Source organism: Pyrenophora tritici-repentis, chromosome 2 (genome assembly GCF_003171515.1).
Source record: "Pyrenophora tritici-repentis strain M4 chromosome 2, whole genome shotgun sequence".
NCBI lineage: Eukaryota > Fungi > Ascomycota > Dothideomycetes > Pleosporales > Pleosporaceae > Pyrenophora > Pyrenophora tritici-repentis.
The window spans coordinates 769,656-787,361 of NC_089391.1; the positions used below are offsets into that span (position 1 = coordinate 769,656).

General features: G+C 49.2%; 5 protein-coding genes across 5 annotated transcripts; 2 read left to right on the plus strand and 3 right to left on the minus strand.

Moving 5' to 3' along the window:
• Positions 1 to 975: 975 nt before the first annotated feature.
• Positions 976 to 3,507, minus strand: PtrM4_057600 (Dimer-Tnp-hAT domain containing protein; the record flags this gene model as incomplete). Its single annotated transcript, XM_066105344.1, has 1 exon — positions 976 to 3,507. One exon carries the CDS (start codon positions 3,505 to 3,507, stop codon positions 976 to 978), a length of 2,532 nt encoding a protein of 843 aa, XP_065963971.1.
• A 796-nt stretch (positions 3,508 to 4,303) lies between these two features.
• Positions 4,304 to 6,187, minus strand: PtrM4_057610 (uncharacterized protein; the record flags this gene model as incomplete). Its single annotated transcript, XM_066105345.1, has 4 exons — positions 4,304 to 4,684; positions 4,730 to 5,639; positions 5,676 to 6,082; positions 6,128 to 6,187. The coding sequence occupies 4 exons, from the start codon at positions 6,185 to 6,187 to the stop codon at positions 4,304 to 4,306; spliced, it is 1,758 nt and encodes a 585-aa protein (XP_065963972.1).
• Positions 6,188 to 6,756: 569 nt separating this feature from the next.
• Positions 6,757 to 7,941, plus strand: PtrM4_057620 (uncharacterized protein; the record flags this gene model as incomplete). Its single annotated transcript, XM_066105346.1, has 1 exon — positions 6,757 to 7,941. The coding sequence occupies one exon, from the start codon at positions 6,757 to 6,759 to the stop codon at positions 7,939 to 7,941; it is 1,185 nt and encodes a 394-aa protein (XP_065963973.1).
• Positions 7,942 to 9,310: 1,369 nt separating this feature from the next.
• PtrM4_057630 (uncharacterized protein) lies at positions 9,311 to 9,808 on the plus strand (the record flags this gene model as incomplete). The annotated part of the gene is made up of 3 exons (XM_066105347.1): positions 9,311 to 9,394; positions 9,446 to 9,644; positions 9,696 to 9,808. 3 exons carry the CDS (start codon positions 9,311 to 9,313, stop codon positions 9,806 to 9,808), a joined length of 396 nt encoding a protein of 131 aa, XP_065963974.1.
• Positions 9,809 to 11,280: 1,472 nt separating this feature from the next.
• PtrM4_057640 (C6 zinc finger domain containing protein) lies at positions 11,281 to 14,782 on the minus strand (the record flags this gene model as incomplete). Its single annotated transcript, XM_066105348.1, has 6 exons — positions 11,281 to 11,637; positions 11,854 to 12,307; positions 12,380 to 12,570; positions 12,615 to 13,076; positions 14,607 to 14,688; positions 14,772 to 14,782. The coding sequence occupies 6 exons, from the start codon at positions 14,780 to 14,782 to the stop codon at positions 11,281 to 11,283; spliced, it is 1,557 nt and encodes a 518-aa protein (XP_065963975.1).
• Between the last annotated feature and the right edge of the window lie 2,924 nt (positions 14,783 to 17,706).

Here is a 17,706-nt window from a genome sequence, read left to right on the forward strand (position 1 = left end):
TTAAAGTGTGTCCGCGCGAGGCAGTAATCAGAGTATTTGCTGTCTGTCTGTGTGTGTTGTCGTTGTCTGCTGGCCTTGCTACAAAGGCAGCAGCAGGGTCTATTTTACATGACGTATCACCATCACGTGACACACGTGAAACACGTGATCCGCTTCTCCTCATAACCGTCACAAGTTTTCTATACCTCTCATACGCATATATATATGTGCGTCTCCTACCTTGAGAGATTCAATAAGAGAGACTACAGCCTATGCACATGCTACAAACCACAAACGCCACAGCATCTACTCATAGAATGCAAGCAATACAAAATACACAGAAACACACTCAAAGAAGCAATACAACACAGGCCTATTACCCTTCCACTTCTCCTCCAAACAAAGACTGGCATTGAAGCTACTATAGCTTTTATTGCAAGCACTAAGATTGGCACGAGAAAATGGCACCTAGGGCAAACCACAGAACGGACAGACACTGTATAAAACTACAACACAACATTTCCTTACCTAAAAGAGCCCGCTGCTACATCTCTTTCTACTCACTAAACTGCTCTTTAGCACCTGCGCCAACAGAAGACTAGCTCTAAAATTGGACTACGCAAACTATCCCCCAAACTGTACGATAACCACTGAAACTCCATAACGACAACCTGTCAGATATAATGAGATATTGCACAAAAGTGATGGATGTTGATGATTGTGTGTCTTGTGTTCTGTCTATCGTGTTGATGTTGATGTTGATGTTGATTATGGTTTAACGCCCTATCTGTAACCTCCCATAGGGTATTCGGGCGGCACAGATGTCAATGAGCAAGCTGAGCGAGCTCAGCCAATTGGCTTGCTCAGCCAATTGAGCGGAGGCCAGCAGCTCGCTCGGCTCGCTCGGATTGGCTGAAACAGGGCTGTCAGCTCGCTCGGCTTGATGGGCTCAGTCCCGATTAGGAAAGTTATATAGAAACCTTGGTGTTGAGTTTCTCAGCTAATATCCCACTTATGTACACCGTATTTCGCGTCCATCTCCTCATCGCTGATAGCCTCCTTTACAGGCACCTCACCACTGCCAAATCCAGCTCTTATCCATCGTCGATCGCACTGTATTGCTGCTAGAAGTTGCGGAGAAATGCTGCGCCGACGGGGCTCGAGGAGGTCACCCAGCTCGCTGAATAAGCGCTCACACTCACAGCTTGAGCCTGGGATTGATAGCATGTCGATAGCAAATTTGCTAAGGCTGGGGTAGCGATCGCGGAGTCCTACCCAGTATTTTATAGGGTCGACGCCCTCGCTAGCGATCGGTTCGCTGCGTTTCCAAGCCTCATATTCATCCTCCTCGTTCTCCGTAAGCCCTGCAGGCTCAATAAAGCTGTTGATAGCGTCGTCTATATCATTGTGCCTGACTTTGGGGCGTAAGCGCGGCTTCGGTAAGCTTTTGTACTCCGCCCACAAATGTTGAAACTTGCGGTTGCTGCTCTCTAGCCAATCAGGCTTATCCGCCCACGCTGCGTCAAGGTAGCTTTTGTAGCGAGGATGAAGGATTGTAGCAGCATAGTAAGCTGGCGAGAGGTCGAGCTTGTTGTAGTACTCGCGGGCTTTAACTAGGGCAGCGCGGAGGTTGATAGCAAGGTGGTCTTCGGGTGACTCTGTATGCTCATCGTGAATGACGTCTTCATAGCTTTGCAAGCGGTCCTCATAGACTCCAAGTAAGTATTCAAATACTGGAATAACCTCAGCGATTGCTCCAAAAGCACCGCTTTTGCCGCGGCCTTCAAGCCGTTTTGTAGCTTGTTTCAGTGGCCTGAGCACATCAATATACTCAGCAATCACCTGCCAGTCATGGGCATTGATCCCATCAGACCTCATCCAATCCGGCGCTGCAGGCAGCTTGTTGTTACGACTTCGGGCGTACGCGTCTTCAGTTTCAATCTTCTGAATATGGTAGTTGGCGTACCCATTAACCGCTAATTGCAACTCAACAGCGCGCTCAAAACACGAAACGTAAGAGTTCCAGCGAGTAACAACTGGCTTGACGGGCTCCTTGATTTTGTGCTGTTCTGTTGGCGCGTTGACAGGCTGGTCCCTAATAGCGAGCTTCTGATACTTCTCAAAAAGAGCGTACTGTTGTGGTGTTTTGATGTAGTTGATAACCGCGAGAAGCACTCCTAATGGTCCATCGCCTCGCCAAGTAGCCATGTTCTCAGCTTCGTTCACGCGCTCAGTCTCCTCGTTGTCGTAGGACTCTTTCTCCTCACCCCAGAGTAGCATCTGGCCAATGAGATTAAGCGTATGAGGACCGCAGCGAAGGCGACGCTCGGTAGCGCTGAAGCCCATCTGCAAGGCGAGAGTGTTGATCGTGGTGTTGTTGTTATGTGCGTTGTCGAGGACGAAGTAACCGAGCTTGCCCACAGTGATTTCGAACTGCTTGAATATTGCCATCACGACCTCAGCCATGGCCTCGCCGGTGTGGGCACCTGTCAGTTGTGGGAGCGCAATAGGCAAGTCCCTGAGCTCGCCAGAGCTATCAACGTAGTGGGCGACGATACCTAAGTAACCGCGCTTGCCACCTTTTGTCGTCCATCCGTCAAAGCTTATATAGACTTTGCTCATTAATTCTGAAAGGCTTGCGATAACCTTTGGTAACAGGTAGTTGTACAGGCGTATAACGTATCGTGAGACGCTGTTATGAGATGCCCACAGGGCTCGTTCTGCCTCTACGCTAGCTAATTGTATCATATTGCGAAAAGACGATGATTCGAATTGTGAGAGTGGGAGGTTGTTTTCGACGAGCCAGGTGACGGCCGCAAGCCTAAACTCTTGTATATTGAAGTTGGTAAGCTCGTTGGCAACAGCCTGAGAGCAGCCCTTCTGAAGGGCGCGTTCGAGGAGAGTTTCTTTCCGAGGAGCGACGGTAGTGCGCTTACTTGGAGGCTTCAAGCCATGACCTTTCTTGTCTTCTCCGAGATGACGTGCTGGCGCTGATGGAGACTGCGAGACGTCATGTATGCCACGGCCAACAGTAGTGAACTTGTGCTTATAGCAATAGTGGCAGATCCACGTGACTTTTGCGACGTTGCTGCGCAAGGCGATGCGATAGCCATGGCTGTATACCCAGCTTGCTCGGTTCGAAAGTGATGTGGGCGGCTTGCAGTGCTTTGGGTAGCGACTCCAATTAAAGCCGTCGTATTTGTCCTCTACCCATACGAAACCCTCGTCGACAGCCTCGCTAGCTGCTCCTGAAGCTGCAACAGTGGCATGCTCGCTGCCCTCAGGTGGTGGGATGATTGTCTCTTCGGCGCGCGACTCTCGGAGGGTCGCTTCAAAATTTGGTGCTTGTGGCGCGGCGACGAGAGCTTGACGCGGCGACAGCGGTGGAGGAGGTGGAGATGGTGAGAATGGCCGAGTATCGACTAGCACAGGTTGGCTGGCAGTCCCGCGATGACGCGCTGCGACTCTAGGGCGCTTCGAAGTTGTCGCGATTTCTAGAGCATTAACGCGTGTTCTTTTTGCTGGCATTATAGCAACGGCGAGGTAGATAATAGCTGCAAATAGAGACGCGTTGATGGAGTATAGGTGAGTGTGGTGGGTGATAAGTAGTAAGTGAAGTGTCGCAGAAGGAGAATATTGTTGCCAGGCCGTTAGCCGGAAATTTAGTAGCTTATTTGCTAGAAATATAGCAAAAAAGAGTGTATTTTAGGTTATAACTAGGTTTCGAACTTACGCACTACACCTAAAAATCATCGTGAGATTGCCCCTCCACCAAGTCCTTCAGCCCCAAGTTTCCAACCGCCCCATCCAACCAAGCTAAGCAAGCTGACTGAGCGAGCGCCTATCCCTAAGCTCGCTCGGCTTGCAAGCGCGCACTGCGCGCTCAGCTCATTCGGCTTGGTCAAAACGTCCAAGCCGAGCGAGCTGAGCGAGCCGGCTCGCTCGTTGACAAGTATGTCGGGCGGGTCCTGCCGTGGTCTTATAGTGCTGTCGCACTTGCCTCGTGGAACCTATTCCTAGGTGTTTTGTATCTAAGGGGAGTGATGCCCTGCCTATATACATGTTCGTGAAAAGGACTCCCGCCATTTGAAGCCGTTTTCCTACAATATTCTAGTATTTCGTGGCTTGCGCCTTTGATCGATGCAGTACAATAACTACTTTTCAGAGAGAGAAACGAAAAAGTAACAAGAGGCAGATTGAGATATAATGAAAAGTTTGAAAGAGAGCGTGTGGGTTGTGGCATCTATGCGGCGTTCTGCCGCGAATCCTACACTGAATAATGCCAAGGAATTCAGCGGGTCTTTGTGAAATTCAAAAATAGAAATCACTCGTCATAGAAGGAGTTCGTTACCTTCACGAAGGTCTCGAACTCTTGTGGCTGGTCTATTAATTGCGCGAGGTACGCTAGGCCTTCCTGTCTTGTGCGAGGGGGCACGATGGGGCGTAGAGGCCACTTCTTGAAGTGTGTTGTGGCTCTCTTGCAGAACACTAGGTGTTCTGGCGTCTTGGGCCTGCCGCATAGGCATTTCGAGGTATCCTCGTGGTTGAATTTTCGGTGGTACCATTCAAAGTCGCCATGCGTTGAGCGTATCATAAGGACTTTCGCGAGTATCCTTCGGGGTAGCCATAGCGCTGCGGGCGTGCGCCTAGTATCGTATGGCAGCTGCCATTGCGTGTACCATGCTGATAGCCTACTGCTCTTATCCTTCCATCAAGTATCCCTTGTATGTTCGAGGAGGCGGCGGCCTACTGTTCGTATACCGGATCTTGTGGGGGAGGCGGCCATGCCGTATGGCTGGTGCGGGTCTTTGGCCTCGTTGTCAGCCAGCTGGTCGGCGAGCTCGTTTCCAACAATCTTCATGTGTCCCGGCGCCCACCGCGTTTTCACGTTGTAGGCCTCCATAGCTCCATGGATTTGGAGGAACGCCCATTGGGAGGAGGTAGGGGCGGTTCCGCGTATGCCCCATATTACCGAAGTGCTGTCTATGCAAAGTACGATCTCCCTCTGGCTAGGCAGTGAGAGTTGTAGTGCGTGTTTGAGTCCTCTGCACGCGCCTATAGCCTCCGCATCGAAGACGTGGCTAAGGGCATTTAGTGAGCCTTGTCCAGTCGCCACGGCGGCCTGGCCCTGGTATATAGCGTACCCGTAAGTGACCACCCTTGTACCGTTGATTTGTTGTTCAGACCCGTCTGAGAAGACAGTGATTGTCTCTTGTCCAAGAGACTCCCACCAGATGGTGAAATTCTGGGCAGCAATGTCCTTTCCTTGCCCTTGCGTTGGATCCTGCCTCGACCCGTCTGAAAAGTGAGGGCTGGCTAGGACGTTTCGGGGTGTGGCGGGTAGCAGTTGTGCTACGCGCTGAACCTTCGATCTTGGTATCCGTCGGTTGCCCGCTGCGCGTCCTCGTATGACTAGTGGCAGTGTAGTTCTATTAGTAAGTGGGTGCTTGTCGTCTATTGTGCGTAGGTGAACTGCAAAGCGGAGCTTGGCCTCCTCTAGCGCCACCTGTGCCGACGGCATCGCAGCTTCTCTTAGCAGTACTGCGTTTGGTGTTGTCCTCCACGCAGGGAGGATTGCCTTCGTGGCTGCTATTAGTGCCTGATCTATCGTGGTTAGGTGCCAGCCTACCCTAGTGCTGACCGTGGGTTTACGGGAAACCCTTGCAATTCGTGGGTTCTTCGTCCTGCCCTAGTACCATGTTTCGGCTCCGTATAGTAGTATGGGCAGGATACATGTTATGGCTGCCTTGCGTAGCGATCCTGCTGGAGGGCCGTGGGCTGTGTTGGCGAGGCTCCGGAGATGGTTCGCTACTTTCCTAGCTTGCGCCGCCCTTTCTGCGACGTGCTTCTTGAAAGTTAGTCCCCTATCAAACCACACCCCAAGCCAGCGCAGCGCTGTCTGGCTTCCCCCCTGCGCAGGGGCTATAGGGTGAATTGTTTGATCTTCCAATTGGATTGGCGGCGCATGTAGTCCTTTCTGGCGCGTGAGGTGGATCAGCTCCCATTTCTCTGGTGCAAACGTGATCTTGTTCGCAGCTCCCCATTCATTGATAGATTTGAGGTCCTCTGCTAGCAGTGCGACGTTCTCGTCTAAAGAGTCTGTCTATCGTGTGTCCGCGCTTGTGGCCCTCTTGAGGGGCGCACTGACCCTCTCTACGCTGATTGGTTGCTGCCAACGTCGAGTAACCCTGCTATCTGACACAACCATACATAGAATGGCTTAGCCAAAGTCCTACATAGCCACTGACCGATAAAGGACTCTAATGGAAATATAATAATAATAATAATAACGTCATCGATCATCGAACCGCCCACATCATCGAACCGCCCACTTCTGCCAAGCCCGACCTTCAACCCACCACCACCTACTATGCCTCCACCAATTGATCTTGAATTTTTCTCTCGTGATGATAGAATCACCCTTGCTATTAAAGCTTTAAAATGCGACGCGTCATTAAGCCAGCGGCACGTTGCTGCACTCTATGGGGTGCCGCGAAGCACCCTTAAGGATCGCGTCAAAGGAATTGCTTCACGACGCGATATCCAACCCAACCGATCAAACCTGACTAAGGCTGAAGAGGAGACTCTTGTCAAGCGTATAAGGGATCTTCCCTGCTGGCTGCCCGGGGTGAGGGTCAGGTTGGTGTTTGCTGGGTCTACCGCCTTGTCAAGCGCCAGCCAGATATCAAGACTCAGTTATCACGACCTCGGGACTATAAACGGATCCTGTGCAGCGATCCAGCTATTATTGAGCCCTGGTTTAGGCTAGTAGCCAACATGAAAGCCAAGTATGGTATCCTAGACGAAGATACCTACAACTTCGACGAGACTGGCTTCCAGATAGGCCTTGGTGGGTCTGTCAAAGTAGTAACGGCGTCTCAACAACGTCTTAAACCTATCAGCCGGCAGGCTGGTGACAAGGAATGGATAACCTTAATTGCGGCAATCAACGCCATGGGTTGGCTGATTCCACCGTTCTTCATCTTCAGAGCAAAGAACCACCAACAGGCCTGGTATCATGGCAACCCCAAGGACTGGAGGGTAGCTGTTTCAGACAAAGGATGGACCAACAACGAGATTGGAGTAGCCTGGCTAAGGCACTTTATTGACCACACCACCGCGCGTACAGTGGGCGGGTACCGGCTGCTCATTATTGATGGCCATGAGAGCCACCAATCAGTCCTGTTTCAGGATATCTGCAAGGAGAACAACATCATCACTCTCTGTATGCCACCTCATACCTCCCATATCCTTCAGCCGCTTGACGTTGGGTGTTTTGGGCCCTTGAAGCGTGCGTACAAGAAGGAAGTAGGAGCCTTGGCAAACTGCGACGTCAACCATATCGACAAAAAGGCATTCCTAGCAGCCTTTTTAGCAGTATACAAGGGTGTTTTCTCGTCTAATAACATCAGATCTGGATTCCGTGCAACTGGCTTAGTTCCTATCAACTCAGAGGTGGTGATATCACGACTTGAAATCAAGCCTCGTACGCCATCACCACCCTTACCAACCACCACCTGGCAACCCAGAACACCAAGCAACGCCTTTGAGATAGATGCTCACTCAACCCTTATCTCTAATCGGATTAGGCAGCACCATAGCTCATCACCAGCTTCGATTATTGAGATGGTGCAGCAGTTTAACAAAGGTGCCAAGATGATGGTGCATTCTTACGCTCTTATGGCTGATGAGATGGGTCGACTCCGAGCTGCCAACGCTGCAGCCACAGAACGAAAACAGCGTAAAAAGCGCCGGATTAAGAAAGGTGGGACCCTATCACAGGCAGAGGCAGAGGATTTAATTGCCCAAATAGATGTAGTAGAGGCGGCAGCACAGGAAACACGTGAGATGAGGCGTGAGGCAGGTGCAACGCAATCGCGGATTTATAGCTGCAAACAGTGTGGACAGCTGGGGCATAATAGGCGGACCTGTAAGAAAGATGCAACTGAATTAGGCGATTAATTCTATCTACTTATTACCTGATTTGGATATGTGGTTGTGGAGATACTCTGGTTTGAAGGGTGGGTAGGTGCACAAGGTGGGCGGTTTGATGATGTGGGCGGTTCGATGATCGATGACGTTAATAATAATAATAATAATAATAATAATGTTGGTAGGCCTTGTACGATCGTACGGGTGAATAACAACAACGAGGTTCTTCTGATGACTGGTGTTGGTTGCTCTTAGTTTCGAACCACCGTACGTACGTGGCGAGCACGTGACTACGTGCGTGGCCCGTGCCGTGGGGTGGGATTCAGTTCGTACGCGAGCTGCAGCCCACCTCCTCTAATCAATCATAACCATCTACTTCAACTCGTTGCAACGACCGTTACTTGATTCAACCTCACCTTTGCCGTATCAACAACTGATATTAGTATTCGTATTTTCTACGAACATAGCTACTACGAAGGTACACCTAAGCTCTGCGCAAGGTGGGCCGAAGTCGGGCCGAAGTGTCAAGCAGCCGACGCCTCTACCGATACTCACGATCCGACAGACTGCTGGGAAAACATTTCACCAGAGACACTCATAAGGAGCCGGGAATGCGCAAGCCAATTTCCAATCTAGACTAGGTAACTCTCGTATATGTTTCCAGCGCTTAAAGCTGGCAAAAGCAGAACAGTCGCATTTGTGCTACAACTTCTATTAAGTTAGTCTTTAGTCAAGAAAACAAAGACGTTGAGTGCATGGATGGGGAGTACGAAGTGACAGTCTGATCAGCCGGACACAACACAAACAAGTCGCGTTTATGTATTGCTAAGCAAAGTGAGGTCTGCGGTGCTTGCGAACAGAAAATCTGCCTCTAAATAGGTGCACATTGACATTTCCCGATGGCCCATGAGAAACACAAATTTGCAATCTTCGGCACGCTAAGCCAATCGTCAGGTAACTTTCTATTATTATGAAGTGCTCTTTTGCTATTGATATGAGTATACTGATTTTTTGGTACAACCCTCCGCATGTCATGTCGCTGCTGGACAGCGCGATCGTAAAACGCAAGCATCACCCATTCGATGCTAAGGCACCGGGTGACGTAATTTATGATTGATGATGCTATTGGCCATGGCACATCTAGTCGCCGGCCCCACATACATGTTTGGGGCATCGTGTGACTATGCAGGGGACGGAAGTCAGACACGAGCGCTAGCAAAGCTCACACCACAGCACGACAAGGGTACGACGTGTGCCGACAGGATCGGCCAGCTACGTACGATTGTGCACGGCACGGATGTCAGACACGGATGCGCGGCTTAGGATTGGCTAGCGACGCGCTATGACCAAGAGGCGCGGGGTTTGAGCAATCCTGAAGTGCACTATCCCAGTCAACGCGATGCCGCAACTACCAGATCAGCCGTCATCAGAAGAGGCCCGTGAAGCAGCAGGACTTACCAAGCTGCAATGGGATAATTTTCTCGTACGGCAGTCCTCTGGCTCCCTACCCTAGTTAGTGCCTAACTGCGTACAGCTTCTGACAAGAGAATATGTAAAAAAGCTTCGAAAACACGAACCGAACTTGACATGGAGAGGCATCAGCAATGATAAAAGAAGCCAAATCTTCCAAGATATCAACACGGAGCTTCAGAGACAAAAGCTCCCCACAATCGACAAGGATGAGGTGCTCGCGTTGCGCATGAGCCAAGCGTTATCCAAACTCAGGACTGAGGGCATGCGCATCCATTCGCCTCCTTGCATAACAGGCACTGACGATGTCTCAGATAAGAAAAAGGCTCAAGTTACGGCAAATATTACGCCGTACAGCGTTGATACGACGTCTACAGCGAATCAGCCACCCAGAAAACTACCTTACGACCCTACCCGACACACTTAGTAAGACAAGCTGGATGCACAGCAAACAGAATCATTTGCCTCTGGTTGTGTGTCTTTATGCATTTCTCAGCTGTCGTACTCACTGCAGCTACTAGATGTTAGCTATTTTGCACCTTTAAAGAAGGTGCATAGGAGCCAAGCCGAGGCCCCGTTCTTTCAAGCGGAGGGAACCTGGTTTTTCGAAAGCAATAAAATCGTTATGCTTCTTAACATGTGCTGCTATATATGCTCTACGTGCTCCCTTGTCCTCCTACGCCGCTACACTATTTTGAACAGTCTCTGGACTATCTCTAGATATAGTCTCCTGGGACCCTTGCTACTTCTTTTGCTTTGAAGATTTTTAGCTAGTAATAGCTTGCGTTCTTTAGTGAACAATCTATTCAGTGGGTCTTTGGGTTCTGTTTCAGATCAGCTTTGTCCTAGAGAATGCCCAAAGGCTTTCATCAGACTATCGATTAACTACGGACTCAGTAATCAGCCCAATAACATGATGTTTTACTTGATCGCTGACCAATTTCAGTATATCTTCGAAGATCCTTCCGGAACCTCTGATTTCCTTCCCTAACATTGTGAAGCGGATGATCTGTCTTCCCTTCTCTATCGGAATTGTCGCGATTCCATAGAAGTTGACGTTTAGGAAGCCGTCTATGACTGTGAGTTATGACTTATGGAGAGCAGACAAGTGGTATATTAAATAGTTGCTTGCATCTGCCTGCACAATTTAATGTTTCTAGAGTTCCATGGTAGAGAAAATGGCAGCCTGCATTACTAGCTGTTTTATAATCAAAGTACTCCTCAGCATATTTACGTCAATGAAAAAAATGATAGCCTGTATGCCTAATCGTAAGACCGGTTCGGGCCGTGATAGAAGCAGTAGTGGTAGTGCCAAGCCGAGAAGCTAACGTTCAACCAGATCAGCTCTGTTGTCAAGATGGAGTTTCTGGCATGCTTCAAAGTTAGTTTTGACACTGCCATTTTACAAAGAGCAGTAATTGAAGATGGTTCTGAGGCGTTGCATAGGACGTATTTGACCCGGAAGCTGTAATATTGATCGTTAACCTGCGACTACAGCTCCACCATTATTTACTGTCGAGGACGGTCTCCAGTAGTCTCAGACGTCAAGCAATACCCTAAATTTCGAGTCGCAATCGAAGCTGATTCGAGAACGGTTGCAGAAATATATAGATAGTTCGCCAGTTTCAATGGTAGATGCACTTGAAAATTTCACTAAAAGCGCGAAGATAATGGCACATCAGAGGGTGTTCATACATGACCAAGTCGCTAAGCTACAAGCAACGAACAAAGCCGCAATGCGATGTAAATTGTATAAAGCAAAGCAATTGCAGAGGGAGGGTACCTCTACACTCACGAAGGGAGCTCGCGTAACGACTCTGGAAGACTTTAGCCTGCACGGTGATGGGAAGAAGGCAAAAAAAGGGCCCGGGTTGGGGTGGATGAACCCTCACAAAGACGCTATGGAAGCTGTGGTGAGAGAGAGTGAAGTTGGGAGATAGGATTGGGAGCGATCCAAGTATTCAGAGTGTTTGAGGGGTGCGAGGACGAGCTAAGAGTGGCACTTGCTGAGACAAGATTCAAGTGGGGGATCTCCGAACCACTAGAATTAAGGCCGAGCGTCGATACGTCTAGCACCTTGGGAGAACTTGGACTGAAGCAGGGAAGATATTGAGACTGTCCGCCGCTAAGATTCGATATGAGAGTGAGGAAGCATGAGACGTAATCGCGGGAACCCAAGGTGAATGCATCAGGCGAGAAGTTTGTCCAAGCGAAGGCGTCAATTAGACAACATGCAACGTCAAACAACTTCTCGATCTGCAAGCACTATTAGCAGATGTTTGGCGCGACAATTATGGTAAAACGCTGCATGGGTGGGAGGTGCAAGGGTTGAGGAGGGGAGCTAGGCTAGTGGGACCCTAGTGAGGTCGAAATATAACAGGGTTTATTGCATCGAAAGATGAAGGGGCTCCATACGGGAGGTTCTGGCGATGAGAGAAGTGGAAGAAAATAAAAAAAGAATCATGTACTCACCAAGCCGACTCCATGTACTTGCATGACTTGTTTGGGAAATTGTTGTAAGGTAGTGAGTAGCTCTCGTGATATGTCGATTGGGCATATATATGTAAGCGAAGGGTCCTTATTGACCTCGTTGACAAGACCTTGATTGACGCCCAACTCCCATATCGATAACATTAGCCACTGTTGAGTTGTGCGAATTTGGACCTCCTGGGCTTCGGTGCACTCCAAATCGGCTGGAACAGCTTCTGAGAGCCGTGTTTGAACCTGCAAAATCCATGCAGTGCTTTCATTTGTTTCGTGCACTCCCTTGGAAAGCTTAATACAACCGTCGTCAATTATCTTGAACATGTTGATTATGAGCTCGAGGTAAATGGTAATGAGTTGATCCGAGGGTACTTCGTCTAGAGATGTGAGGTGCATAAGTGGATGCAGGGTAATGGAGCGTCGTGTGTGCAGAGCGCAAGTTCTAGCAGGTGTTAGTAAAAAGAAGTGCCTTGGCGCATTTCTGCAAAGTTTAGTGGAAATTGCTAAAACACACCTTTCGGCTATGGAGAGTAGCCAGTATAGGGCTCGTTTTGGTGATTCATCCAGGAGGTCGTATTTGTACGTCTCCTCGTCGTGCATGCCTAGCAATTGTGCTTGTGTGGTAGCTTCGCGAAGATAGGTCAGTGCCGTGTTCTTAAGCGCCAGTCCCAAGTAGCAGCCGTAATAAAATACGAGGTCAGGACACTTATGTGTGTAAGCTTCTCGCGGTAATCGTAGCCTTGTCGTACGCGAACGGATTCCTCGAGCAAAACATGGCCGATGCCCACATTGAACATGCGAGTTATTTCCTGGCGGGGGAGCACATTTGCGTGGGGTTTGTGGTTGGCCTGGATAATGACGTAGGCACAGAGAGCGACAATCATACAGTATGCCTCGGTAGAGCGATCCATGCCATCAACGGCTTCCTGAGCTTTTTGATGCTGCAAGACGGGCTCTGTTGGGTAGAAATTGTTGAAGAAATACTCGATACAGCTCTCGACTAGGGCGGGAGGCAGGAGGCCCTGAGTGCGAGCAAAGGTCGAGGGCAGGGAGAGTCCGTCGCATCTAAGGTCGGTAGGGAAACCGGCGGCTAGCTGGGTGTTGCGTTGTGTTTTGTGAAGTTTAGACAGGACTTTGGCACGGCTGCCCTTGGGGCCCTTCTTCTGGGGGATGGCATCGTATGTGCATTCAAGGCGGGCTGAGACGCAGTTCTTGCAGGACGCAGTGCCTTTTCTGATACACTTTACTTTTCTATTGCGACAACTGTAAGACTAGGTGTGAGTAGTGATGTCTCGACATGCGCGAGGGGACTAAAGATACGTATTAATCGCAAGCCCTCGTAGCCTGAGGAGCCATAGAAAGAGCTAGCTAGCGTAAGACGTTTTATTGTCTACTCAATGGGAGACGTAGTCGTCGAGCCGATCTGGTAGTTCTTATCAGTACAACTAACAGGCTTTGTCTGTATTCTAGGAGAGATCCTCGAAAGTTCTTTATATCATCATACCCAAATGATCGCCGATTCCAACGAAGTAAGCTTGGGCAATTAGAAAGCCTAAGCGCCCAAAGACCATCATAAAGCTACCCAAGATGAGCCTAGTCAATTGTGATCCTAATAAACCATAACCACCCTGCCTACGCGAACAGCCCGGTGGGCCGAGAACAGCCAATAATAGTGCAAGGATAGCAAATATCCCGACCTTACGCAGTGGCTGTTCTCGGCCCACCGGATGGTTCGCCGCATAGGGAGGGAGGTTAGACAAGCGGCCCACAATCTTGGTCCTACGGCTAGGGAAAGAGTCCGCAGGGCAGCGCATCGGATGCCGGTCAGTCAGCCCTGAGACTTAGGGCCTGTTTAGCGTGCGGCATATGTACGATTGAACGCAACTAGGTAGAGTGCCAAATCCCATAGGGTTTCGGTGGAATGAATGACTCAGGAGTTACTTTGACAGAAAAAACTAGTAATGTCAGTGATGATCTGATTGGAAATCAGTACCATGGATCACCTAGGTAAGTGTCCAACCCCTGAGTCCTCCATCTTTCTCCTCCATCGCTCACAGGCTCCTTCCTATCTCCGTTCGACGCTTCAGATCCATAGTATCTAGGACGTAGTACGCAGAATGGACACTAAAAATTCTAGGCCTCTAGTTGGGCCGTAAAAGCTGTTTTTCTATTCTCTCTGTACATACAATGTACCATAGAAAAGCTGTCTAACTGATTAGTCGTGAGTAAATGATACCTGTAGGATAAGCTGTACGATCAATAGTGATCCATTCTAACCCTATCTTTGTCATGGGGATCAGACTGCTACCAGCAATCGGAAGCATCAACCCGTCATGACGACCCTTATTGACATCTGTTGACACGCTAAATCCCGAATGAGTGAATGGCACTTGGGGGCCGAATTTTGTCTGCTTGGATTCGTTGCATGGTGCCCAGGTGGTATCTCGCCAGTGCTTGGTGACCTCCAAGCATTGGCGGTCCTTCCCAATATAGCAAGATAGGCAGGGAAGACAGCTGCTGGGTTTCACAGTGGCCGGCCTCTTCATCCCATCACACACGCATCCGTGTTAGTGGCCCATTAAGAAGAATCGATGGCTGGTCAAAGGAAGGGCAAAGGCGCAAAAGTGAAACGAGAAGCTAAAGAAGCAGTTGTCGCCGTGCTATGCGAGATCGCTAACATAGCCCGATGTGAAAACGCCTCCATTTCGAAGAATAGCTGTCTCACCCCCTTTTTCAGATACAGGGGTTGAGTCGGCTTGCGATGTTGAAATCTTTTGGGGGCGGTAGTTTTGGGTGGCTAGTTGGGTCCCGAGGTCGATTGTGCTATAGGAGCAAAGTTGGTACCGGAATTCGGTGCCACACGAAGTTAGCCTGAGCATGCCATTGAATTCATGGTTACTGCTTACCCAAAGGACATCTTGTTGCCGTAAAACATGAGACTGGGCACACCTGTCCTTACTAACCATAACTCCTTCTGAGTCACGAATGAGACCATTTAAGGAAAAGACCAAACAAGGTAGCATGCGGAGATTAATCCTAACGTGGAGGTGTCTCGGGTTCTGGAGGACCTTTAGGTCGTATTAAACAAGTTATGTGTACGTAAAAGCCCCGATTAAGCTTAACTTATCATCTAAACACCAGCAGCGCAGCCTTGAGGACAAATCACTATCTGATGAACAACTCACTACAAACCTGAAGGAGGATTTTGATATCCATTGGAGCGACGGACTTCTGGGCCGCAGCTAATTTTCCCTTGTTTCAGAAGGTCTTGTCTTCTAGGATACCCCCTAGGCTACTCCGACCGTAAATCAGGGATTTACTTGATATGAGCCAAGATTTCTAGGACCGCGAATTCATAATGAAGTAAGCTAATTTTGTCTATAGCTATTTTTATGTACTTATCAATGGCGTAGGCTCGAGGTGCATGGGAAATCTGGTAAAGACATTATCGGAGAGAGGAGATTAATTGCAAGCTACTGAGAGCTGATGCACAGAAGAAAAGAGAAATATGATGGGAGGACAAGGAAAATCTCATGCCCCAGTTGCAAGACGACGCATAGAAGCCTGTACACCACCAAATCGAACGATTAGAGCCATCAAATATTACCGCTAACTACTAATTAAGATCAAATAATCATAGCCACGCCTCAACACCACCAAATCCAACACTTATTGGCTGATCCATGACATAATTGACATAACGAGCCACCCAGAACTATCGGTCCCTCCCACAGCAAACATAACCGAAACAAAAGACGCCGACTTATAGAACAGGGGGATGTGCCATACCAGCCCACAGGGTATTAACCAAACGTATTTGAGCATCCGATCGATGCCTCTCAATTAGCTATGGTACACTAGCATCCAGTTATGATGGCGGTCTCTTCTTTTGTTAGAAGGTTCATTAATATGAGTTTGCAATCGTGTCAAAAGTGCTCCGTTACGTCATCGCTGCAAGGTTTATTTAGGAGCGTTGCGAATAGCTGTAGTGCGTAGAATAGTAAGACTCGCGTCTTGCTTTAAAGCCTAGATTGCGTTTTAAATAGATATCTCGTTTAGGCTTTTCTTTATGTTGCTATGTTGAGACATTGCCACTTGTGTTATAGTATGTTGAAGTTTAGTGGGGTCTTGATAGAGTCCTGCCACTCACCCGTCTAGTACGTTGGCCTATAATTCCACCTATAGTAGCGGAGAAGAGGTCGATAGACTCGCATGGCTTAGAAATGCGAGGCGACACCTCTGCGGGCAATCACTGATCGTAGACCGGCTTGTGATACCCTAGATGCTACCCAGTATCTAATCAGCAAGAATTTACATCAAACTAGCCGAAATGCACACTAGATGCGAGCTGCGTAACATAAACCATACGCAAGCCCGCCAGATGCCGGGGAGGGACATGGGCCTAAATGAATCGTGTTCGCTCCAACACAGCCTCGCCAGGTAACCCACATTCCTACGATAATAATATGAGCTCTTTCCTTTTTCTCGTTCAAGAAGCGCCAACAAACTTGGCAGTGCGGTTGACGCGGAACTCCTGACGAGGATACTGCCAATCCCCATTGAGCAAACAGAATCCTAAGGTTGACCAGCTTTTAGTTGTTGAGTGCCCTGCACTCAACTAAGCTAAAGCGAAACTGTTGCCTTGCAAAGCTGTCTTTTCCTAGATATTGTCGCACCAAGTGATGTCCTGGTTGTTGCCTGACGCCATACTAATTCTACATCTACAGCATTGACAGCACATGCCCCGTGCTGCAACAACTGTATGTGCTATCTACTAATGTCTATGAAGCCTTGCAAAAATCGAGGCACGCAGTCTTGGATGCGCATACAGCATGCCGGTCGTTGTCACAGACAGGCTGTACCGCTTGTCCAAGCCAACAACACAGCAACCAGGCAGCTGGTTGAGTCGTCCGCTATCTGGCTATTGCATTCCAGGGGATACTGCACAAGGGATGATCTGTGGTGAGATTGAGAAAGGTCAAGGGAAGGCCAGTGTTCCAGCCCTTGCTTTTCTCCCGACATCACCGACCCCACTGCATTGGTACAACGGTCTAAGCGCCTTTTTCTGCGAGAGGCACTCGAGACGAGGATGTTGACTAGCAACAATGCGGAAATTGGCCCCGGGTACCCCTAGTCAGCCGTACATAGAAAGCGGACACTCCTGTATGGAATGGCAACATCAAAAACTAAGCCCTTTGTTCCAGAATCAGGGGGGGGTGGGGGGGGGGGGGGTAAAGTGCTGGCATTATCTGTACTACCAAGACTCAAGCAGGCTGACTGCATGGGCGCGGTGTCCAATGCAGCTAACCTGCTTTCTCCCATGCAATTGCTAGGAAGGAAGCAGCTTCAGGATGCATCCTTATTGCCCTGGTCTCCGCTGCACGTCCCTCGCTTTGCGTGCTATTGGAGACGGGGTTATGATATCCTTGGACTATGAACATGTCTGCATATTATTCAGTCGCATTTTTTGCGCGCAGACATGTATACCATCATTATAAGCATGCTAAGAGTGACACTGGACCAAGGCAAAGTGTGCCTAAGACACGACGATAGCAGTCATTGTTACTCCAATGCTTTGCAATACTTTCTCTTATTTCTTTACGCTCTGATCAGGCCATGTAGCTTGGTGATGAAGCGTGCATTGCATGGCGTCTAGGGGGATAGGTGGCTTGATTGGATATCGCCGCCGGGGGGTAGCCAGGTGTGGGCCAACAATTGTGAAGCTATGGGGCCACTCAGCCCCCCCTTCCTCACAGCTATTTGGGGGCGGATTTTTGGAGGACGTGTGCATGACCCCCTGGCTACTCGTTGTTCATTCAATATTAGGCTACATACGACTTC